This window comes from Stenella coeruleoalba (assembly GCF_951394435.1).
Source record: "Stenella coeruleoalba genome assembly, chromosome: 6".
NCBI classification, from domain to species: domain Eukaryota; kingdom Metazoa; phylum Chordata; class Mammalia; order Artiodactyla; family Delphinidae; genus Stenella; species Stenella coeruleoalba.
In genome coordinates, this window is record NC_137151.1 from 114,337,564 (window position 1) to 114,364,682 (window position 27,119).

A 27,119-nucleotide genomic window follows, 5' to 3' on the forward strand; every position below is an offset into this window, starting at 1 on the left:
TGGCAGGTTGTATTAAGCTTATATTAAAAATATGGTAGACTACTCAGCTGTGTATTTTCTATTTGGTGTCCTTAGTAATCTTCCTCTTATTTGTTTCTTTGTTATAGCTACCTATTTGTTGCTTTGCCCTTCTGTCTCACAAATCCCAAGATGAAGTCAAGAAGACCAATTCACGTGTGATCACAATCTGCTTATTTTGATTTTCTGTGCTGGAGTGAGCTTCCAAGATCCCAGATATATTATAAAGGCTTGAAACTGAGCTTCCATATATGCTTTCGAACTATTTTCTGATACCTATTCTAGTCCGTGCCTTCAAATTTTTGGCACTCAAGTATTGTTTGATACGTAACCCCCAGAACCAGGTGACAGCAAGCAACATTCTATGTGCCACATGGATAGCTGTATTCTAGTTCCTTATTATCTCTATAGCATATCTAACCCTCACAATCTCAAGTCTATGGATGTGTAGTTGTTTTTGATGCCAGTTACACATTCAATGAAATGTCAAAGTACTTTTGACCATTTCAGATACTTGAAACAATCCTTTCAAATATCACAGTGCACATTTAAGCACAGCAAAGGAGGACTGTTTAATTTTATATCTACAAAATTCCCTAATTTTATATTTTATTTCCTAATTTTATATCTACAAATAAAACTTAATATATTTTCAAATGCATTAATACTTACCCCTTTGACTCCCTTTTTCAGCTTATCATCAATAAATAATGAGAGGTATTCAGGGGACCTGGAGTTGAGGTTGAGAAAATACTCAAAGTCACCCGCAATAGTTTGTTTAAAGAGCCGGTCGTTATTAAACGATTCCTGGAGGAAGCGATCAAACCTACTCTTCAGATCCAATAAGCCCTTCCAAATAAAAACAAAGAAACTTAGGATACATTATAATAACTTTTCTATAAACAATACATGTGTAACTACACACGTTTAACTTTGCTGGTAATAAATGTGTGCATTCAGTGTTAAACTTACAGATTCTATATTGCTATTTTCAAGCCTGTTTCTAAGCCTGTTAAAAATGTCAGTGGTGAGAGAAGTATTCTATCTTCCATTTATGTACTATTCTATTAAAGGTGAACCAAAGATTCTCCTCACGTTTTCTCCCCACCTTCCTCTATCTTGACTGAATGGGTGAGCCTGAGAGAAAATTAGCTTTAAAAATACATAGAGAAAGCTTATTCATATTAAAATATGAAAAACTTGAGAGCATAATGTATTTGTTGTACTGCTTGAAAGCAAAATATCTTGAACCAAAAAGTCACTAAAACAGTTATTTTTTCTTGAACACACTAAGGTAGTATATGAACTCTAAAGCATACAAAAAAGTAGAAAGAACTTTCATTCTTGAGACTATTTAAATAGACTTCTTCATCAGACAAGCTCATAAATGAAAAGAAGTGGGTGAGTTTGTATCCCTGATATAAATATACATGCTTTCCAAAATTCTAAAATATTTAGGATAATTACATATTAATTTACCACTGGAAAAATTAAGTCAGAAATACATACTACATAGCTTTGTAAAAGTGACCTTTTTAGCACTTGTCAAAATTACTTTATGATAAAGAGAATCTTCTGTATTTACTCACCTGGATATAGTCAACGGGATTCTTTCCTTCTCCTTCCTCAGAAACAAGGGCTTTACCTTGTTCCCTCAAGTAGGAACTCATACACTCACACATTGTTTTCAAACCATTTGGCACACGACTAAATAACTTGTACATGCAAGCAAGGTCTGCAATCAGAACACACACACAAATTGGCTACATTAAAAATTAAGAAAAGAAATTTGAATCCCTGTTCATGCTAATTTGCGATACTTAAAGAAGCTTATTTCTCCATTATGATCATTTGCTGACCACATGAAAAACTATTAAAAAAAAAAAAAACCCCAGGAAAACAGGGAAAAAAAGCTAGTTAATGGTTATTATTGCAATTTACAAAATACGTCTTACAGATGAGATACTTTAAAAGCATCAATAAAATGTCATAGCAAATTTTAGTTTACATGGAAGAGATGTCCAAACAGCATAATAGTCACAAAAAATGAAAACTGAAGTTTTGAGTTCCTACATAATTTAGCCTATATAATTCTAATCTAGAATCTAGTTAATACTGCAAAACAACTGTCAAAAGGATAACTTTAACTGTGGTATACCTGGCAGTTAATGTAATAAAGAAGAAATTTAAAAACGAATTAAAGTCTTACAGATAATTTTTAAGTATATCTGTCTCAAAAGTTCAAATGACAACCATGACAACAAATAAAATTAAATATACTAGGATTTATTTCATTACACATCATGGTAAAATTCATGTGAAATTTACAGCATAAATTCCTATTCTTTAATATTTTCCTCAGAGCAATCCCTAATATTTCCCAGGTGTTGACCTAAGCCAATATGTATATTTTAAAAATTGGTTTATCTCACTACATTGTTTTTATTTAGAAGGAAAACTCTGGACTCTATTTTTTACAAGATTAAAATGTGGAGTTAAAATACTGCTTTTCCATATGTCTAATGTATCTATGAAATAAGAATTTACTGGGAGGCTATAGTGTCAAAACTTTACAATGATATAAAAAGGCTTTATGATTGAGAACTTTTAAATATGGAGTTAGTACAGCAGTTTCTAGATCAGTGGCTGGAAAACTGTTTTCTGTAAAGCACCAGAGAGTAAATATTTTAAACTTGTGGACCATATGGTCTCTTTTACAACTACTCGATTTTGCCATTGTAGCCATAAAGAAGCTGCAGATAATACATAAATGAATGGGCATGACTGTGTTCCAATAAAACTTGATTTATGGACACTGAGATCTAAAACTTATATAATTTTCATGTGTAATGAAATATTACTTTTTTTTTTTTTCAAGCAAACTGATAGTGGGCCAGATTTGGCAGACAGGCTATAATTTGCCCACCCTGGTCTACATTTGTAAGAGCAACTTAGATCTTAAAACTGAAGTTGTATGTATTTTAAAGATACCTGGACACAAGTTTTACAAAAAGGGCTTCAAAATTTGTTTCAATGACTTTCAAAAGCAAATTTCATTAAAAAGTGCTTTCATCAATAATATATGTCCAAAATAATCTACACACAGCAAATCTGACAGTTTCTCACATTTGTTATAAATTACAACCAAGTTTCCCATGTTAAAAACAAATATTACAAACAATAATTTATGAACATATATACTACAGTAAACTTGGCATATCAAATACCTCATGACAAAATAGTTCCCAACTTTGTCTACTTTGTTCCTATGTTGTTACAGTTTTGCTTAGTCACATGTATATTTAACAGTATGTAAATTAATACAATTTCATTATATGTAATTCACTGTATATAAATAAATGTATGGCTTAGTGGAGAATGTGAAAGAGAAAATGAAAAATATGCATCATTCAAAAATTAAATATCATTATTTCTGTATACACTTCATAAAACAATAAAATGATACCATTCAAACTTAATTTCATAATGTTATCTGCATTTAATTATCAATCCAACTCATCCTCCGTTCATGGTGGGAAAAAACTTTTTCACTTTCTGATTTATGAGATAATTGGCTTCATAATGGTGAAGCTGTGTCTCTGACATATTCTTGACATACTGCTCACGAGCAGGGCCTAGCATAATTAAAGATACTCTGCAATTAGGTTTCTAGTGGAAAGCCAGGAAAACTGAAGCCATGATTTTAAAATTTAATTTAGAATCACAGAAAGCTGCTTATTTGTGGAGAACATTAAGTACTAAATAGAAACTATGGTAAGTGGCTATTCTGATACTCCATTATTTATGCACTTATTAAGCACTTGCCATGTGTTAGGTATACTTAATGCCTTTAACACAAGTCTCCATGCAGGTTACAGTTACTATAATTCAGGTATGCTCAACAACCTCCCCATCAAACATTTCCTAGCCTCTAATCTCCAAGCCCATTTCATCTCCCCTCCTCAATAATCCCCACCCAAGGTGACTAAGAAAGCATTAACTCAATAACTAAACAGTACATTAGAAAATTGAGGGCTTCCCTGGTGGCGCAGTGGTTAAGAATCCGCCTGCCAGTGCAGGGGACACCCTGGAGCCCTGGTTCGGGAAGATCCCACATGCCATGGAGCAACTAAGGCCACGCGCCACAACTACTGAGCCCGCGCGCCTAGTGCCCGTGCTCCGCAACAAGAGAAGCCACCGTAATGAGAACCCCGCGCACCGCAACGAAGAGTAGTCCCCGCTCACCGCAACTAGAGAAAGCCTGTGCACAGCAACAAAGACCCAACGCAGACAAAAATAAATAAATAATTTTTTTTTTAAAAAAAAGGATAGATTCTCATTTTAAGTAAAGGAAAATGCTTTTCATAAAGTCCTATCTGCCAGGGACCAATGATCAGGGTCATCAAACTATGGTCCGTGGACCAACTACAGCCCGCTGCTTGTTTCTGTACACCTCACAAACTAAGAATGGTTTTCACATTTTTAAATGTTTGAAAAATAAAAATCAAAGTTTTATAGGAACACAGTCAAGTTTAATTCGTTTGTGTTATTGCCTATGCCTACTTTCTCACTATTACAGCAGAGATGAGTAGTTTACTGTCTGGTCCAAGCATCTAAAATATTTATTATCTGGCCTTTTACAAATAAAGCTTGCCAATCCCTGACAGACCATAGGCATCCAGGAGTAGCTTATTTTAGAAAACGTGACAAACATCTTTAAAAATCATTTTTGTTTTGCTTTTGTAAAAAAGGTTTACCAGAAGGGTCTTTTAAAAAGTAACTTTCTCTAGTTTAATAAAAACAATAAATTTACATACAACTTTTTAGGAACTTAGCACATATATAGAAATATAACCATTTGAAAACACAAGGCAAAGATTCCACTAGAGAAAGAATGGAACAACCTCTCTGCTTACCATCTTTGTTTTCCCTCCTCTTACATCCTCCTCTTTTAAATTATTAACTTAAAAAAATTTTTTCCCATTCCCTACCTATGTCATGACCCAACAGGCAATATGCATTTATTTTATAAGAAATACATGGCTAAAATATTGCTAAGACTTCATCTAAGAGCACCAAATTTTTTTATTTTTAAGTACCATATCAGTGACTTATCCAGTCATAGTTTTAAAGAAAATCTTCAGAAACTGAAGAGGACAACATGACTATTCTTTACAATTTCTCCTTGGGTACTTGTTACAAAATAACATTTTAGGAAAATCAGGTAAATAGCCAAGAAGAGTAAATGTTACAGTTACCTCCAAAATGTTTACTTTTAAGCAATTCTCCTTTCTCCTCTTTCATTCTATAACAAGATATCCAATCTATTAATTTATCTAAATATGTCAACATGGAAGACACATATTTTTGCATTTTTGGTACCCTTACCACAACTAACTCCCAAAGAAATGCTTACAAAAATTTTAAGATTGGAACTTCAGGTTGTAAAAGAATCACAAAAACTACAGGAGAGTGTGTGGGAAAGAAGAGTCTAAACACCCTGGTATAGAAATATAAAGTACAGGAATAGGTGAGGATCATTGACCTTATAAATAATATTAATCTTCTTCTTTTTTTTTAAGCTCTTTTATTTTCTCCTCTATTTTTTTTTTCTCCCCTTTGGTGCACCGTGTGGCTTGTGGGATCTTAGTTCCCCAACCAGGGATCGAACCTGTGCCCCCTGCAGTAGAAGCATGGGGTCTTAACCACTGGACCGCCAGGGAAGTCCCTAAACTTACCTTTTGGGTTAAGAAAAACAAAAAGTGAGGAGACTTAAGATGAAAGAAGAAAAAAAGCCGCTTGATTCACTAGGAATATCTAAAATCCTCATTAATACGTGTAAAGTAACAACAGTGATAAATTAATGACAAACACCACAACTTCTTGAAAATTGACATTCATAAACTACAATAGGAAAAAAAAATACTGAGAACCTGGTAGAACTATAAGAATTTAATTATTTTTCAACTGCTAACACTTACCTTCTGTCTTTCCGTTTTTCAACATATGTACTAGCCCCGAATTCTCCATTTCTACTATAGTTTTCATGTGCTTGGAAATGAGTTCCCTCTCAACCACCTTTACAATTGGCTCTTCAGTTGATTTGTCAAGGCAGTGCATCACTCGTTCTATTTCTTCATTAATTCTAGCTTCTACTTTCTTTATATATACTGAAGCACTGTTTTCTGCTAAAAATTTCTGGCTTTCCATCTGCAAATAAGAAGCATGATTTTTTTTTTTTAAAACACAGAAGCAAAATGTGCTTCTGCTTTTAACTGGGTTTCTACAGTTTCTCATAAACCAAACTAAATATCCCAAGCACTATTAACATTTTATATACTGTCTTATTATATATATTCATATAGTCCGAATTATACCCTTTAAAGCATTACTTACATAAGACTTAATTAATACATTATCCTTAAGCAGCGTTTTTCAGACTTTGCCAGTGTATTCCAAATAGAAGAAAAAGTAAGCACACGCCAGTGAAGATCAAAAGTATAGAATGAAGCATCTGACCCCAAGTGAGAGTGGGAAATTCTTCTTTGATTTGTTTTATTGTAAAATTATGCCTAAAAAGATTCATCATGTTTATCATACAGTTTTGCTGGCATACTGGTAGTTACTAAAGTCCTCCTGCCACCCCACTCCCGCTCTCAAAGGAATATATATAAAGTTTGAGAAATAGAGCTTTTGAGTTACTATTAATCTTGTCTTCTAACACCAGCCTTAGAGAAATTCCAGTAAATTTTAAATGTTGGCTCAACTGACTTCAATCTCATAGTAAAATTAACAAATATACCTAAGAATTACATAAAAGATGTATTAATATAAATTATGTACAAAATGTAATAACATTTCCCATTCTCTTAATAAAAAGTAGTTTATACCAAATGTACAATGGATGGCTAGTGGGAAGCTGCCGCATAGCACAGGGAGCTCAGCTGGATGCTCTGTGACCACCTAGAGGGGTGGGATAGGGAGGGTGGGAGGGAGGCTCAAGAGGGAGGGGATATGGGGATATATGTATACATATAGCTGATTCACTTTGTTGTACAACAGAAACTAACACAACATTGTAAAGCAATTATACTCCAATAAAGATGTTAAAAAAAGAAAGCAGTTTAAAATAATCAAGTTTCTAAGAATAAACATTAACACACCAAATAAAAATCTTGGTGAGACCGTCACTTCACTGTCAAAACTGTATTTTATATATACACACAGATATATCCTTATGCCACTGTAACACACTTTGGGATCCTGACAATTAATCACCTACTGGTATTTCTATACTGTAATGAAGGTAATCAAAACAAATGCAAACGTCAAAAACGTTGCCAGAAATATCTAGAAGTAGTTGCTGTGTTACCAGAAAATAAAGCCTGTTTCCTACATTATAAAATTAATAGTTCATGAAGTATGGTCCAGGCTCACCAGTACAGGCCACACAAAGCTTCCTGATGGCTACAGGCTGATTTCTGAAAAGCGGCCTGGGGGTTACGCCAGTCCAAAGGACACCAAAACCCACCAAGTCTACTTCTATACTCATCCGATGGCTTCTACGAATGACGCACTGTAGAGTTATTGTATCGTTCTATTCATTTAGTTCTTTAAAAGGTTATTACTAAAGTTGACCAGTAAAGTCTACTTTAGCAACACTACAAAGCTCCTACTATAAATTGCTCAGATAGTTGAGGCTTTCAGGAAGAACGCCTGATTATCTTGACCTTATAAATATTGTCTTATCATTTGTCGTAGTACTCAGTAATTGTTATTATAATTTCATTACAAAATAGTACCGGTTTAGCTTTACTTTCAGCAACGTAGTTGATTCGGGGTTGTACATACTGCTGCAAATTTTTATCAACTGTAATTACTGACTTTTAATTTCCTAATCAACAGCTCTTAAGACATATATATACCTTATGGGATCATGCATATATCTATATTTATTTTACTAGTAACTTATATTACCAAAAAGCCTGAACAGTGAAACTTCATTGGTGATGTACTGCCTGTGAATCTATGGTAAATAATTAGTAACATATAAATATAATAAAATTTAAGGTTATTTCTAAGTTTATATGTTTTATACATATACTTTTAAAAAAATCACGTAAGTCCAACCTCTTCGACTTATTTTCAGACAGTTCCTTCACTGGAATGTGAGACTGTGGGGTAGGTGTGCTGAAGGGTGTAATTTGCACCCTCTTCCCCAAAGGGCCTCAGTACGAAAAGGTCAAAATGCTTAAATTACTAACTATATTCGGTAATTTTAAGAACATCTTAAAAGAGTATTTATTTATATCTCACTGATTACCTGAAAAAACTCTGCAGACATTTCCAAAAAAGGAGCCTCAAAATCTTCTTCATAGACTGATCGTCCTTCGAGACCTAAAATCATTAACATCTGGCAAGCATTTCTTATTGCGCCTCTGTCAAAAGAAGTTAAACCACTTAATAAAAACACATTAAAGATTCATGTAAAAGATGCAGCAGAAGTAGCTAGAAAAACTTTCAGAGCAAGTTTTTTTTAACCAAAGTGACCAATCTCCCATAAGCAACTAATTTATAACATAAGGATTTAGAGTAATTTTAATTGGAAAGCCTATCTTGACTGCACAGCTATTTATCTCAAGTTGTTCTCATGCTGTTGTAACTTAGGATTTTTGAAGAAAATATGTTTAAAATGACTAAATATTCCTGTGTATTTAAAAGTGCAAAAAGAATAAACAGCCTATCAGGAAGCAGGGAGGAGAGAGGGAGTCTACAGCACTTGACATGGGTACAACGCACAGTTACTCCTAGGCAATATAATTTTTTTGCACCAAATGGCTTTTGGGCAATCGTGACCAAGCACCAAAGCTGAAATAAAAAGAACTTTACAAGTCTTCCTCTAACAGCTGCTTTGAATACAAAGAAGCAAAGAAAGCAGGCTTGCATGTTTCAAGCCACTCTGGCTGCAGTGTCACAAAAATGGCACTGCAACAATGTTTGGGGGGGTGGAATATGACTTAACAAAAGGGGTACAAGAGTTCTTAGTCATTTTAGACTATGTTCAACATTTTTTTCTTCAAAGACCTTAAAAATAAATGCTAGCCAAAAGCCCTTTTAAAGAAGAAAAAAATATTATCAAATAGCAAACAAACAAACAAAAAAAAGCATAAAAAATACATTAAAAATCAAAAAGACTAATGGCTGATTTGCTTTTTAAAAGTATATTCAACAAATCTTAGGATAGTTTCTTCTAAAAATAAATGTGTGCTTTTTAGTTACAATCTAGCTAACTTTGTTACTGTGATATAAGGTTTTTGAGTATTTTCATAATATGCTGGACAATCAAACTTTAATTTACTTTAATAAAATTAAGACAGTGAATCGATTCTCAAGATATAACCACTAAAAACCAAAACCCAGAGAGTGAAAAGATTATTATACCGGTCTACAACTTCTCCTTTCCGCTCTCTGGCAATCATATCCAACAGCGTTTGTCGTAGGTGATCCCTAATACACCCGTAACGTACAACTTGATCTCGAAAAATAATTAATCCCAAATTGTACACATTCTCCACATTATTTTGTTGTACGTACACACGGTCCTGCAGTTAAAACAAAATCATAATATAAACATTAGTACAACTCTTGCGAACATAAAAATAATCCTTTTGAGTTACAATAATAAAGGAAATAAAATTCCAAAAGTGGTCAATTTTGCAGGTGAGAAACACTTCAAGCAACATGGAATTTTCTAGTACCTCCTAAGTTATATAAAAGTTATATATAGTAAGTCCTTACAATTTACAATTGCTACTGAAACAATGGCTATAGGCGGTTGCCCATTTGCCCTAAGAAAAAGGGAGGAAAAAGGCAAGCACCCCACCCAGGGAGAGAGGCAAGTCAGCAGAAAGTAGAGGAGAAAGGTAAACAGCAAGGCAGGCAGAACTTCCTTTCTCCCAAAGTCATACCATGCACAAATATGGTTCTTATTTTCTTAAATACTGTACCTGAAGATCATATTCTTTAAGTAAAATTGAGAGCTGAATGAAATACAGATGCATGTGACTTAAGCTGATTGTTTACTGGTAAATGTTGAAAGGTTCTAATGCTTATAACAGAGTAGCATTCAGTATTACATAATTAAAACACCCCTAGCTACTGCCGTTTCAGATTATTTACTGGTAGTCATCTAACTTTCAAGTTCTTACCAACATGATTACTGGTGTCTCACTTAATAGAGTACAGATAATCCAGAATTATTGGCCATAAAAGTCCTATTTTGTGAAATATTTTAAAATCCGTATTTACACCAAAATACACTGAAATAAAACTACTGTTCTTAATTCACAAAAGGATTAGTAACAGAATTCCTTTCTGTTCTTAACCAGGATCTCTCCGGGCTTTGGCGGGTCTGTGAACTTCCTAAAATTTTAAAATTATTGTGTGTTTGTTCTTACGTAAGTATTTGGAAAGAGTCCGTCCGTAGCTTTCACCAGATTCTTAAAGGCATTTGTAATCCAAAAACAGTAAGACTCACTGCAAACTGTGATCTCTGAACTTTTAAAGGAACACTGTTAATACAAGCAACATCAAATAGAATACAAGGTAAACATGAACAGAAGTTCTACCATATTAGTATTCAATGGTCTTGATCACCTTTCTAGCCAATTTTTACTAAATTCTCCATGAGTAGCACTCTCTTCACAGACACTATCCTCCAACTTTCATTCATCTCACACAACGGTACATACCTAATGACTACAAGGAAAGCTGCTCTTTTATTAGCATTGTTGGTGCTCACTTTCTACATTTTATATCACATTTTTCAAATCCTGACAGCAACTTCAGTTAAGTTCAAAATTTTCATTGATGACTTCTTCAATAAATTCTTGAATTTCATACTTCTTTCCTCAAGATCTTAAATTCTGAGTTTTGCCCTGACCGCATCCCTCCTCCTTTCTGATGGCCTCACTGTTTTCTTTGTACTGAAGTTACTCTTTACTCTCATGACCTTCAGCTCCAACACTCCCCACCCTCCACTACCATACTGATTCTGGCTTACTTTTCAGCATAAAACAAAACACATTCAATAAAAACTGGTATAAATCTAATAATTTATAAAGCAATGAGAAAATAATCACTCCAATTATTGAGTAAATTATTTATAAATTTGATATTTACAATTTTGATTATAAATTTCTATGGTACAGATTTTGTACCAAATACAGAATCACTCTTACCCAATGCAATCAAAACCAGTAACTAGCTAGCTGATGTGGTAAAAGAGGAAAAATATTAAACACACACACACACACACACACACACACACACACACACACACACCCACCCACACCAGCACCTTAAACATTTTAATTTAAAACATATAAGCATTCACTGAGATAAAGACTTTTTCTCTGAACATGAGTCCTGTGATTAGAAGTCAATGCTGTCTTTCTCACATATACCCATACATCATAAATATCTAGTCTGTCTACTTTCAGTCTCATTAAGATGGCTATTGACCAGAGACAACTGTGAAGCAATGTAAATGGCCTTCTAGATTTTTACAATTTCCACTCCAGTCTAAATTACCAAATTACCCAATATTTAGTGATTTGCCTTTGTCAAGTCTTTCCAAAACATTCAATCTAGTTTGCCAAATAATAAATTTAATTGTTTTTCACATTTTTATTGACTTACACAATATAAAATGATGTAATAACAAGAAGTACAACTAGCATAAACAGGCCTGAAAACAAATACAACTGACTCTCAGTAAGCAAAGCTCAACTGACAAGAGCAAAACAGAGAAGATACACTGAAAAGCAGTGGAACAGCACTGAGAGAACTTTGTATCCATCAGGCTGTTTCACAGCTAGAACAGAAAGTACTGTTAATTCGGGCAGGTACTGTTAAGTTTCAACTGTACGATATGCCTCTGTGACATTCAGCACATCTTGTGGGGGATATATAACATCACATACATATGATATAAGCAAACTTAACATATGTCTACTAAGACACTAACCTCTTTCTTAGGAAACCAAATGTTCTTAATTTAGGCTAAGAGAAATGTCAAAAAACCAAGTCAGATTTTATTGTTTTTGGTGAAAGGCAAATACTTTTAAGAATTACAGAACAAAAGACACATGCTATGTAATCTTCAGAGTAAACTAAGAGTGTTAAAGTGAAAATTTTTTAACGTTTTCCCCTTTTGGCTTTATTGCAGTTATATGCCGTAAAATTCACTCATTTTAAGAGCATGGTTCAATAATTTACAGTAAATTTCTATATTGTGTAGTCATTGCCACAATCCAGTTCTAGAATATACTTCCATCACTCAAAAAAAAAAAAGAAATAGGAAAAAAGAAAAAGATCCCCCCAGCCCTTCCGCAGTCAATCTCCACTTCCAGCACCTCTGCTTTCTCTTTCTATACATTTCCTTTCCTGGACATTTCATATAAGTGGAATCACAGAACATGTAATCTTTTGTGTCTGATTTTTCATCAAGCGTAAAGTTGCTAAGGTTCATTAATATAACATATATTAGTATTTCATTCCTTTTTTTGGGCTGAAGTATTCCATTGTATTGGATATGCCACATTTAGCTTATCCATTTATCAGCTGATGGATATTTGGGGCTGTTTCCAGTCTACTATGAGTAATGTTGCTATGAACACCTGGGTACAATCTTCTTGTTGGACGTATGCTTTCATTTCTCTTGGATGGATTTCTATGAGTAGAAGTACTATTGAGCTATATGAAAATTGTCAAATTGTTTGTTTTCTAAAGTGGACATGTCAGTTATAGAATTCTTCCTATTATCTCTGGCTCTACCATTAGCTGGTGGTGTGACCCTGAGTAAGCCATTTACCCACTCCGGTCCTGGGTAACATAAACGGCTGGTAAAGACAGTCTCTAAAACTCTGATTTCCTTTGAAGCTTTACTCTCTGATCAAAAATTAACATATACTAGGGATCAAGACACATTTCAATATTACTCCTTCCCTTTCTGTTATCAGTCTCCCCTGGCCTGGGTACTCTCTTCTCAATCCTAAACACAGTGATGCTATCACTACCAAAGCAGGTGCGTCTATAACCGTATTGGCCTATAATATCTGCTATCTTAAGCCCTGTGGCAAAAAGACAGAAAGAGAGCCAGGTGCAGCTGATGAGTTCTTCAGGCATAATGCATACGGAAGAGAACAATGTTTCAGAGTAAAAGAAGCCAGGTATGATGGGAACACATGGTTGGAGTATTTGAGCAATGCATAGAAAATTTACATCCATGGAGGATGACTGGGGATAAGGGAAGTAGAGATGTTGTAGGATAAAAACCAAACCCTTGTCTTTTAATGTGAGACTGTCAAGGTGTATAATGATTATAATTAAATGACATAATATTAAGGAAAGCCGTTAACCCTGAAATATGATTATAGATACCAGAGAGCTAATAAATAGAGAAGGGAAAACCTGCAAACATGAGTACAGCTACTTAAATGAGTAATACCAAATAGTCATTTATATTGTTTGGTACATATGATTAATTACCATCAAGTAAAATAAAAGCTATACATACATACACCTGAGTGCTTACGTGTGCGTACATTAAACTAATGCAGGCACACATCCACAATAAACTTGTGATCTGCACATGATTATTAAAATATCTGCTGAATGAACATGCTAAATCTTCTGTTTACTGTTTATCAGCACTATCAGAAGGAATTCAGCCTGTGGGTACACAACAGCCTTTCATAATAGATTCTAACAGGAATCTCTCTTTGTTAAAAAATAAGTGGTTCATTTTATGTAATACAATATCAATTTAGCTCTAATCATTTAAATCACTGGAGGACTTTTTATTTTGTATACCTTTCTATGTGAATATTTAATGTGACCAAAAGGTAGTTTGTATGAGTCCAACATTAGTCATTTATCTACTGAAGAGAGCTCAGCAGAGATAGAAAGCTGGTGGTTGCTTCTATTTGCCTTTTGAAAGCCAAAATACAGGCATTTTAAGTATAAAATGTTCTGAAAAATCCACTTGAAAGCCTCACGTCTGGATCAAACATTAGATTTACTAAAGGGATGTGAGTTTCATAACTACAGAGATAAAATTACATTTAAAATCTCTGTTTATGGTTCCCTCTTGGGAGATGCTATTCCTAGACCAAGCAAATCTTTTCCCCTTAACTGATGGCTTCACCAAGACACCTAATCCACCAAGATACCTAAATATTTAACTAATATATGAGAGATCTAACTCAGCATGCAAAACTATTCTTAGATGTGTCAAGACACACTATGCGAAAATATAGATTTTATGAAAGCTAAACCTGTGCAAAGTCAAGGAGTGACTGTGTAAGTGGGCTAAAAAGCTTCATGACTCAGGGAGTGGTATTTAAATAAAAATAAAACAACAAAAATTTGATAATGAACCTCAAAAAATAACTCTTACTACTTTATCCACAAGAAATGGTATGGGAAATATTTTTAACCAACAGTCATTGTATCACAAAAAAGCAAACTAGGATAAATGTGTACTCGGCATAGGAATCAATGATGCACCCAAGGAAAGGACAAAATTATAAGCTCTTTCAATATCACTCATATCTAATGTCTCATTTGAACAATGTTTTCTTGTAAGATTAAACAGATATTTGGGAAGCAAATTCTAAAACTAACCTTTGGGTTACATTCAACTCTGAACACTCAGTACTACAAATATAAATACAATAGTCCTTTGTCTCAATTATTTTTTGAGGGAGCTTGTTATAAAATTTTTGCTTCAAATACCAGCAGTTTAGTACTTTTAATACAACCACTAACGAACTAAGGGCAGTTATGGATTAGTACTCATTTATCTACACTTCCCTGCTTGATCCCACTTATGACCAATGGTAGCTATTTATTTAGGCAAAGACCACTTTTTAAATTGAAGTGAATAGCTCTGAAAGTTGTTTATCAAGCACACTGTCAAGGAGCTTAATTAAACTTAAATAATTCTTCTTTCACTTTCTTGTCCTCAAGGCAAGATCTATAACTGTTTTCGTTTATGTTTTTTTTAAAAAAAGAGACTAGAAAAGTGGCAGGAGCCCGCATGCTGCAACTATGACCCGGCACAACCAAATAAATAAAATAATTAAATAAATTTTTAAAAAATAAAAAAATTTAAATAAAAAGGGTAAATAAATAAATAAAAACAGAATTACCATATGATCTAGCAATTCTACCATCTAGGTTTATACTCAAAAGAGTCAAAAGAAGGGTTTTAAAGAAATATTCATACACCCATGTTCATAGCAGCATTATTCAAAACAGCCAAAGGGTGGAAACAAGCCAAGTGACCACTGACAGATGAATGGATAAGCAAATGTGGTATATCCATACAACTGAATATTATTCAGCCTGAAAAAGAAAGGCAATTTTTAAAATTGATGCAACATTGGTTTATAACATTACATACATTTCACGTGTACAACATTATATTATGACTTCTGTATACACTACAATGTGCTCACCACCAAATGTTTAGTTTCTGTCATTATACAGCCAACCCCCTTTACCCATCTTGTGCTGCCCCCATCCCCCTTTCCCTCTGGTAACCACTAATCTGTTAAGGGAGGGAATTCAGACTCAGGCTACAACATGGATGAAACCTGAGTTGCAAAAGGACAGATACTCTATGATTCCACTTACATGAGGTAGCTAGAGTGGTCTAATACATACAGAAAGTACAATGGTGGTGACCAGGGGGTGGGGAATGGGGAGTTATCATTTAAAGGGTATCGGGTTTTAGTTTTGCAAGATGAAAATTCTGGAAATGAATGGAGGTGATGGCTGTGCAACAGTATGAATGTACTTAACACCACTGAACTAACTGTACACTTTAAAATGATTAAGATAATAAATTTTATGTTATGTGCGTTTTACAACAATTAAAACAAACGAACAAATACTGTTTAAAAGCATCAAAGAGCACCAAAAGCAACCTGGACTTGCGGGACCCGGATTCTGGAGAAAAGACAAGTATACTGAGAGGAGCCCTACATTCGCCTTCACTCGTTCCCTTGGGTCATTTGTTATATTTGGAGGACTGGAAAAAGAGGCCAAGCAGAAAGTCACAGGTGGGCTGGCTATCAAGCAGCTAAGACTTATGAGGCAAAAGTCTGAAGAAGAGAGAAATGTAAAGAAGAGCCAGAAATTCTGCAAGCAATTTTCACTGAGATGTTTATTGACACATCACCTAAGCGTGGATGAGACACCAAAACACCAAACAGAAAGCAGCACTGGGAGACTAAAGAGCTGAACAGAGACTGTTGGCAGACTTGCAGTAGAGAGAGACAAAAGCTGGTATCTCAAGGCACCAGTAACTGTGAAGAGCAAACCAGTAAACAACTCAGGCTTTTAACTGAGACCCCAGAAGGGGTTATTTCCTGTGCGTAAAAACATGCCCTGGAAAAAAAGGCAAACTGAAAATAGATCAACCTTAACAAAGCCTAAAAGCCAGCTTCAACGAGATCATGGTGATCTTTGATCCTATGAAGGAAAACATCATCATCCAGGGCCTCCACAATTTTTCATACACAATGTTGGAAAAATTACCAGGCCTGTCCCCACACCAAATCAGAACAAGCACCCCAGGATCAAATGTCTAAAAACTAAGGGGGAAAAGCCCCAGGAAGTCAAAGTATTCTAAGACTCTGATACTATCCAGAAGTGGTTTAAAAAAAAAACTAATATAACGTAAACTATAAGTCAAGGATCTATGTTGTAATCTCTATGGTAATCCCTAAAATAATAATAATAAAAGTACATATAAATAACAGCTAATGGGGGAAGGGGATAGGATAATAAAGCATACTTGATTCACCTAAAAGGAGGAAAGAAAGCTGAAAAAAATCAAAAGAACAGATAAGACAAACAGGAAAAAAACAAAACAGGATGGCAAAAATAAACCCAAATACATCAGTAATCACATTAAATGTAAATGAATTATATGCTTCAATTTAAAAACAAAGGTTATCAGATAGGTTAAAAAGCATGTTGTTATATGGTACTTACAAGTGACACACCTTAAATATAAGGACACAAAAAGGTGGAAAGAAACGGATGAGATGAAGTTTGCCATGCAAACATTAATTGTAAGAAAGCTCATATAGTAACACTAGACAAAGTAGTCTTTAAGCAAGAAGTATTACTAGTGATAAAAAAAGATATTTCAGAAAAATAAAAAAGTCGATTTAATAGGAAGATAAAACCCTAAATTGATATTCACTTTGTAACAAAACCTCAAAATATATAAACTAAAAGAATAAACAAATCAAATCTGAAGATTTTAATATTTCTTGGTAGCTGATAGAACAAGCAGACAAAAAGTTTAGTAAAGACGTGGAAGATCTGAACTTGATTAGTAAATCTGACTAACTACAACACTTTATCCAACAATTGCAGATTGAAAAACTGAAATTAACTGAAATTAAAAACTTCTCTTCAAAGACACCACTAAGAGAAAAGGCAAGCCCAGAATGGAAGACACTACCTCACAATACATATATTATTTGACAAAGAACATTTATCCAGAACATATAAAGAACTCTCACAAATTACTAAAAAAACAAACCCCAGAAAACCCACATTTTTTAAAAAAATGGGCAAAAAAAAATTGTGTAGTTTAATTTATGTTATATATCAAGAAAAGTGTTTCTAAAAAAATTAGAAGAGGACTTTCAAATTAGTTTAAGGCTAATATCCTATCAAGTGGTTAGAATAATTGCTACCGTATCTAGTATTTGTGTTGAGTTTCTAAGTGTTCTAATAATGATGGTTTTAAATAACTTCTGATGACAATTAGGTATCTAAAGCCTTAGAAAGTCACTTCTTCAATGAGAATTTTATTATCAAATTCAAAATAAAAAATGAGAAAAGAAACAATACTAAAGATTTCTAATATGTTTGATAGCTTACACCTGGATCATTGATAAAATCACTGTTCTTAAATTAGGCTTGGGAAACCAAGATTATTTGCCCAAATGGGATGTCCACATCATAAAACTGCCCAGTGATAGAAGAAACTGGAAAAAGGAACCCAGTTGTTTAGAATATAGTGTCTGATACATAATACACAGTCATTGTATACCTGCTGAATGAATGAATTTATCCACCTAAGCACAAAGGTGAATGAATGTTAGCTCAACTCTGTGTAAATAAATTATCATATACATATATGATATTACATAAAATTATCATACACACACACACACGTGTATATATATGGGGAGCAGCCCCTTTATGGACAAAAGTTTCATTTCCTTTCCTACAGCAAGATATGACTGCACCACCACAGGGCCTACCTCTGGCTGAATTAATACTTGCCTCCCTGAACTCAGTCATAGATTGCTACATAATCAGTGCACACACACAAAAACAGTTCACAGGGCATAGTAATCAAGGTGTTTATGGCTCTATTAATTTGTTTGAAAGAGGAGCTAAAATGGACGGCAAGGAAGAAATCCTAATTATCAAGCACAATACTCTTAACCTTTACAGTATTTACGATGTTGCCCTAGTTTTATTTTACATAAAGGCCTAGTACCTGGCTTTTGACCTAACCATAAAAAGATGCCAAGGTATTATACTGTCAGTCACAAATGCAAACACTAGAGCACATATGGGGAACCTGTCTTGCACAGACCTTTCTTGCAAAAGCAGTAAGTAAATATATTGAACAAGCGTGAAGCTTAACAGTCCCAAAGCCACTTGATCCTATTTTCTTCTAAGATGTTATTTTGAAAACAGAGAAAGTACCAAGAAGACTCATAAGCAACCTACCTATGTTCTTCCAGAATACAGCTATTTTCAAACTTTTCTCAATGTGCAATCTAGAATACAGTAAAGACGTATTTTTTTGGAACTAAAAGTATCAAAATCTACGAGAGAAAAAACAGACTCACAAATTCTGTGATCTCCATGTTCTCATCCTGTCTTCTGATCTCCAAGGACATACAAATCCTTGGTAGCTTCAGCAAACAGCTTACATTATTTCTCTCAACTCTACTCCTTGACATCTATCACCTTTGGTAACTGCAACTTTCATAATAATGACCAATCTGACACACTCCTTACAGATGCCTAAATTTTCATCTCCCATCTTATCAGGATTCCCTTCACCCACATATTGATATGGACAAATCTTGAGACTCTTCATAGAAGACATCAGGTGTCCCTGGTATCACAGACCCTCTTTCCTCCTGCCTCTCCTCGGTTACACTTCAACTGCTCCGCATTCTAACTGGAGCTCCAGGTCTACTGATCCCTTACACCTAATACTTCTGTTTCCTGGGACCTTGTGATTCACTTGCCTGCTTATTAAACAGCACAGATCCACGATCAACAATTTTAACAATGCTACTATCTTAGAATTCTTCCCCATACCGAATAAGCCAAATTATATCAGTAGGTTTTCCTTAGTTTTTGAATATTCTTCTCTGAGACTGCTTAAGTACCTCCGAAAAAAGTATAAATGCTGCTGACTGCCTCCACTATACAAAATTTGTGCCAGCTTACCCTAAATTATCTCCTCACAATTACAGATGATCCACTTAGTTATTTATAGATAGTTGACCCCAGCACAGGGGATAGTCCAAACTTCCTCCATGTGTTAGTTTCCTATCATTGCTGAAGAAATTACCACAACTTTAGTACCTTACTTATTCTCTAACAGTTCTACAGTTGAGAAGACTGAAAACAGTTTCACTAGGATAATCAAGATGTCGACAGGGCTGGTTCTTTCTGGAGGCTCTGAGGGGGAAATCCACTTCCTTGTCTTTTTCAGCTTCCAGTAGCCACCTGTATTCCCTGGCTATAGCCCCTTTTCCATCTTCAAAGCATTATCACTCCAATCTGTCTCTGTCATCATACTGACTTCTCTTACTCTGACCCTCCTGCAACCCTCTTATAAAGACCCTGCACTTCTACTGGGCCCACCAGGATAACCTAGGAAAACATCATCTCATGATCCTCAACCTAATCACACCTGCAAAGTTCCTTCTGCCATATAAGGTAACAATCCCTAGGTTCCAGAGGTTAGTCATGGGCATATCTGGGGGTCCATTACTCAGTCTACCACACTCCTCAACACCTGACATGCTTCTGTCACCCGTAACTGATGGTCCCACCTTCTACTTTATTAAGGAGACCAAGAGCATCAGAAGAGTTCCTCAGCTTCTTTCCTCTTCACAAAGTTGTTGCTACATTCCACTTCACCTCTTCACCCACCATCCTTGATGACTTCCCATATAGCTCAAAGAAGCAGTGACCCTTCTTTCCTGGGTCAACTCTCCACCCCAGGACTTTGAATTTATAGCCTCTAGTCTTTAAGGATAACCTGCAATAGTACTATACCTTTGTTATTTGTGAAAATGACTGGGAATATAGATAAATTCAAGTAAAAACATGAAAATATCTTTGACAATAACCAGAGTTTTACGCAGAAAATTCCTCTATTAACCTTCTATTAGCCTACATATCACAATAGTAAATGCTTTCCTATATCTTTTGACATTAATTCTAATTGCTCAAAAGTAACCTACAGAATACCATCCATAAATTTAACTCTCCCTTGTTATTGTATTCATTTTATAGTTTAAGCGGGGGAGGGAAATGAACTGAATATAAATATACCTGTGGATTATTTTGATAATTAAAGCGATTATATAACCTATAACACATTTTCTCCATAAAATAATCAGATCTTTCCCCAATCATTAATCTTTTAAACAATTAAAAAATTGAAAAGGAAACTTATACTAAGTAGGCTCAAACCAATCTTATTAAGTTTAACATGTTAACTTTTCTTAAAGAAGAGAATGAATTAAAAATAAGAAACAAAGCAGAGATTACAAACTCCAGCGCCTTCACGGGCAAAATACATAATGCAAGTCTCAAATGTTAGAAAGGGGTATAGATCACATGTTCCATCTAGAGACATGTACACTTTTCTTTCTGGAACGCTGAACCTGCCAACAACAAAGTGAGTGCGGACAAATTGTGACCAACGGCTGCCTCCACATAACCTGTGATTGATTCCATTTCCACTTTCAAGAGTCAGTGTGTCCCATGCTATCTATATACACTGAGGCTCACACAGGGCATTTTAGATACAGACACCTCCTTGTCAGAGAAAAAGTCAGCTAGCTGAGTAGGAGGGAGGTGGGAAGACAGTGTAGCATCTTCTCTCCTCCCTCTGAGCCTGAGATCTAAAGTTCCAACAGTTAGAGCCAGAATTCATAGTAAAGAGAAATCTGTCTAGAAACCTGCACACCTCAGGTGTATGTCTTATCTAGCAGGTAAAGTGATCTGATAAGTCTGATTGAGGGTAAAAATCTTCACAGAAAATAACAGATGTCAACAGAAAATTTTTTTTGATCTTTGGAAAATTAAAAGCATTTATTTATCTTGACTGAAGTACTGGTTACAATGGAGCATACATGTGTCAAAAATAACTTTATATACTTCAGTTTTGCACGTTTCAATGTATATAAATTTTACCTTAATTTTTAAAAGCACTTATTTAACTAAGCCCAGAATACTACACATAAAAAGGAAAAATAAAGAGAATGAAGGATGAAAGAAGTCTACCTTATAGAACATGAACCTTATAGAACCTTATCAACACCTAAATTTCTTTCTGCATCTATAATTGCATATTTTAATGAGCATTTTGAAAACAAGCATGATATATTTAAAAATGTGTATATTAATTCAAAGATGTATGTGAGTGCCTTGTTTGTGCAGGGAGTTGTGCTAGGTGTTGGAGACACAGTGGTGACACAGACATTCCCCCCCAATAAAGTTCAGTCTAGTGAGGAAACGAGGCACTAAACAGTTGTTAATAATGATAAATGCTACAAAAGGAGTACCGAGTACAGTGAGAGCAGCTGGTGCCAGTGTGCAGTACACAGCATGAGTCAGGGAAAGCTTACCAGAAATTTAAGCTAAGACTTGAAGGATAAGTAGGCAAAAAAATCACATAAAAATCACATAAACATTCTGGAAACATATCCAGACAGCAGACGTGTGAAAATCCCGAGATGAGAGAGAAGGACTTCAGCAGGGCAGTAACATAATCATGTGCTTTAAAGTAATAATTCTAGAGCAATATGAAAAAGAGAATAGAGGGGAGCATAGTGAATACTATATGACTAGTTACTAAGAAATGAAGGTGCTTTGGTCTTAGGTACTGGATATGAAAACAGAGAAATTTCAGGTTCTAGAAATACATGATGTAGGGAGAGAGGGAGAAGAAACTAACAAGAATAATTCCCAGGTTTCTGTCACGATCAGATGGAATGACACTGATTATGAGCTCATTTGGAAACGCCAAGTTTGAAGTACCTCTCAGACAATGAAGGAAGCCACCAACTAGATAAATGAATTTACGAGTCTGAAGCTCAGAGAATGAGGCTGGAGACATAATGTGGGAATCACCTGAACAGAGGCACAACAGAGAGCTAAGGTAAGCAAATAACAGGTACCAGGAGAAGGAAGCCTAGGACTAAGCCCCAAGAATGCCTCTCTTTTAAAGGGCAGAGGAGAAGGAAGAGTGACTGAGAAGAAACAGAAAGGCAGGAGGCATACCAAGGGAGTGTTTGGTCACAGAAATTAAGAACCCAACGTGTTAGAAGACGAAAAGGTAGTCAACTGTGCCAATGCTGCTGGAAAAGTCAAGGAGCATGAGGATTAGCAGTGAGCTTTGCTGTCAGAGATGCACAGGCGCGGTGATCTTAGTTAAGAGCGAGAATGAATAGAAGAGTTGAGATACAAGCGTGACTAAAACATATTCAAAATGAATAAAAGATGAGAAAAAAGAGATAGCAAGTGTCAACATTTCCTATGAGACATTTAGCTGTGCATGGCAATGAGAGACCCTGGGAAGCAGTGCAGGGGTCCAACTGAAAATGTAGTGGGATTTTATTTTGAGGATGCCAGTGACCTGAATGTGTCTAATGCTGACGAGTAAGACCAGTAAAAAGGCAGAACCTGAAAATAATTCTGTTTTTTGACAAAGCAGAAAGAAATGAGATTCTTAGCACAAGTGAAGAAATGGCATTTGATAGGTGAGGAAACACTGCCCTCCATTAAAATGGGAGGGAAAAAGAGAAACACAAAAGGGGAGAAAATATAGGGAAACCTGTAGATTCAGAGGCAAGAGATGAACCCAGCTTCCACCTGATGCTTTCTCCTTCTCTCTGAGAGGCAGAGGGCAAGACTGTTTATTAAGAGTGAGGGGACCAGCAGGATAGCTGGAGGTTTGAAGAGAAATAACTCTTTCAAAGTGGCGGAATGAGCTGAATAGAGAAGAGTGAGACTACTGAGCAGTGTGGAGGGCTGACTAGAGGTTTGTGAAAATGCCACATATAGTGGCACTGAGCTACCCTGTGTGAGGTTTCCCAAGTGGGGTTTCTACCAGCAGAAGCCCAGGAAAGGCAAGTTGCTGGGTTTATCTAGGGTTGTGGTACTACCAGCTGGGTTTGATGAAAAGATGATGGAAAATATTAATACTAGTTAATTTTTACTGAGCACATTACTATAGTCCAGGCCATACAGGTGCTTCATATGAAAGGCTCCTTTAAGCCTCATGGCCACTCTACCCAATTAGCACAATATTATTTTCATTTTATAAATGAGGAAGCTGAGGAATGATATGGTCACGTAACAGCCAGGATTCAAGGTCTGAGATTTCATTTGCCCCCCAACCAACAAAAAAAGTGGTATGTGTGTGTGCTGAAATAAAACAGAAATTTAAAAAATCGCATGGTATAAAAAGTATATAAATAATTTTAAAATACTCCTTTTATCAACAGAGTGATGATGAAATCACAAGTAATTTTCTATCTCAGTGTTTGTATTTAAAGACTCACCAAATCCAAAACTTAAAGAGGACAGCAGTAAGTTAACTTATTTCACATTTAAATCCCAGACAATATATGTTTTCACATGCTATCACATTTACCTCAAAATGTCAACATAAAATGAATCTATACCCTGAAGAGGAAAATGAGGTTCAGAAAGGCTAAATAACTTGTTAAGTGTTTTATCAAAACCCTGAAAAATGAAGTAGCTTCTCCTTGACCCTCTTGCCACTAAGCCCTATAAAACCTGGGGTAATAGGCCTGATTGAATTCACTCAGCAGAACAAAAAACTTTACAGCTGTTTGCTCTCATTGGAAATTCTTTCCAAACACTGCTTTATTCTACCAAGTAAAAGAAACCAGGACACGCTCTCACCATTACACTAATAATCAAAACTAAAGAAACTGAAAATAAAAATTCGAAAAGCAGAGAGTAAAATCTTAGAAGAAAATCATTACGTCCAATTCTCAAACATAAACAATGAAGTACGTTACTGGGCTTGATGATTTTGCAGACACAATAATTAAGCTTGACGAATCTTAATAATCATTCTAAAGTTAAAAAAACCTGAGAGTTTAATCGCCTTGAAAGCTATTAAACAGCCTACCTCAGGTCCATGTTTTCCAAATTGTTTTAATGAACAAGATATTTTTCTTGAATGATAATAAAACAGTAATACTAGGTGAAAAAGGCAATACATATCTTAAGAATTTATATATACACTGCAAGGACTTACAGTCCTTGTAAGACTGGGAGAGATTTATCATTAGGAGTGGTAGATGGCAGCTATTACAAAAATATTTGTATTAATATGACATCCCCTGTAACTGAGGATATAAGGACATTAGGGTTTAAAAACTTGCAAGAGAATGAATATTTCATCTCTCATGTTTTCACTCAATCACCCTTACTCAAGAAGAGACAGACTTTTCAGTATTTCACATATTGAAGCATAAGTGCTAGATATTTAGAAAAATATTAAATCTTTCCCTTTCAGTTTTCCATTCTAATCATTAAGTATAGGAGCAACTAAGATTTTACTCATATAAGCTAAGGTTGGCCCTTATGAAGGAAATAGTATTTAAAAAAAAAAGAAAAGAAAAAAGCTTTCCACACTGAGTTGTACCATCCAAATAAATGTGACAGAAAAAAGACAGTGTTTTGAAATGCTTAACTTAAAGGAAAAACAACAAAGCTCTACTTACCATATACATTAGTATGTCTCTAATCATCACCATAGCTGTCTGATGATCGTTCCAAGCTTGATTTAGTGTTTGAAGAAAGTTGTTATTCAATGAATTTAGTACATCTTCTCGCACCTATTAACAGAAAACTCCATTAGTTTCTTTATACACAAGCACGCGCGCACTCATATGTATACATGCACATATCTGTTCAACAAAATAATGAAGTGGAATCTTCGATTTCAGAACAAAGAAACATGTTACAGACCAGTAGAAATATTTTAAGCTATAATACAACCTATATACAGATAACTAACAAATGTGTTTTGTATAGTCCAGACCCTTCTCTTGACCTCCAGAATCATAAAGCAACCTCTTGGGCATTTCTCAACCCGCCAATGACTTAACCTCACTGTCAGCATAAAATCCTAAATACTTTATAAAGGAACCACAAAGGCCCCACAGAACTGGCCCCAGGCTATTGCTCCAATTAAATTTCCTACTACGCTTCCCCTCCCCCATCTTTGAAGAATGGTCGAAAACACTGATTTTGGAGTCAAACTACCTGGGCTTGAATCCCAGCTCGCTGACTAGCTGTGCAACCTTGGGTAAAGTATTTAATCTCTGTGCTTCAGTTTCCTCAAATCCGAAATAGTATCCATTTTATAGGATGGTTTTAAGGACTGAATTACCACTAGTAATACAGGTAGAACAGTGTCTGGCACTCAGTAAACACTCAGTGAGCATAAACCATTAACTTAATGCACTACAGCTACCATGGAGCTGCATACAGCAAATGTGCTCTGCCATCTCCTCTGTGCTGGTTCACATACCTCACTCTCTGCCTTTTTTTCTGCACAAGTTTCACCTCCACAAAAAGGTCTTCCCTGACATCCTATTTCAATAACGTCTATCTCTATTCCTTTACCCTACACTTTATTTTGCCTCAAGTACTCATCACTAATTACTAGTATATTACATATTTATGTTTATTATTTCTCCTACTAAAATGTAAGCTCCACGGTAGCAGGGAGTCTGTCTTTTCCATGTGTACCTTCCACATCTAGAACAGTGCCTGGCATATAAAAGACCCTTTATTTCATCCCCACCCTCCAATACCATGATCCACGTCCAACAAGGTAAGCTCTTTCAGGATATCTGCCTTTGCACATGAAGTTCCTTTCAGTCTGAAATGCCTTCCTAATGCAATCCTGGTAAGAATTCAGGAATTTCACAGTCCACAAGCATACTGACACCTTCTCCAATATGAGCTTACTGACCACTACTACTTCCTGCTATGCTATCAGTCCAACTGAAAGGTTATTTGACTAGGAAATAGAATCTAGACTCTGGTTCTAGCTTTGTCATGAAAAAGTAGTGTGTCTGTCCTCCAAGTTCCTACAACATTTTGGGACTATACTGCCAACCTATGCAGTTATTCAAATCCAACCAATCCTCCATGGTCTAGCTCAACTCTCAATAACTCCAGCTTAAAGTGACATCTTCTATCTCTAAACATTCTTTACCATAGAAAATCTGCAGTAGTGGTTCAACTTTTTCAGGTTGGGGAGAATCTGAAGTCATCATGTTCTCTGAGAAACAAATTATTTAATATGTGTGTTGAGATATATAGACACCTGTAAACCCATATTATAGATACATGTAAATAAAATGTCACTGTGTATTAGAACTAGAATAAAGTGGTTCGAAGTGCCAAAGATTAAAAAAAAAATACACAAAACACATTACTCTCAACCCACAGGAGAGTAAGCTGAAGTTGTGAAAACTATATATTTTCTTATTTATAGAGGAAAAGAAGTCAGTGAGAGATTTTAGTGATGGGACAATAAATCTATTCTACTAAGCATACGGTATGAAAACCACTAGCCTATACCACATAATTCAGAATGTTATTACATAATCTTTTGTTCACAGACTCAGCTCCTTGACTTCAAATATATCACCCAGAGATTACTCCATAAATATGCTGACTACATCAAA

General features: G+C 35.2%; 1 protein-coding gene across 4 annotated transcripts in view; it reads right to left on the reverse strand.

Annotated features, from left to right (window-relative positions):
* The window catches only part of CUL3 (cullin 3), a 99,800-nt gene that overhangs the window by 32,183 nt on the left and 40,498 nt on the right, over positions 1-27,119 (reverse strand). For all 4 annotated transcript variants that reach the window (XM_079924516.1, XM_079924515.1, XM_079924517.1 and 1 more), the window contains 6 exons: positions 25,140-25,253; positions 9,460-9,620; positions 8,342-8,456; positions 6,000-6,228; positions 1,608-1,753; positions 691-867 (listed from right to left, as the gene is read on the reverse strand). In XM_079924516.1, coding sequence (XP_079780642.1) covers positions 691-867; positions 1,608-1,753; positions 6,000-6,228; positions 8,342-8,456; positions 9,460-9,620; positions 25,140-25,253 — 942 coding nt within the window. The remainder of the gene's footprint in view (positions 1-690; positions 868-1,607; positions 1,754-5,999; positions 6,229-8,341; positions 8,457-9,459; positions 9,621-25,139; positions 25,254-27,119) is intronic.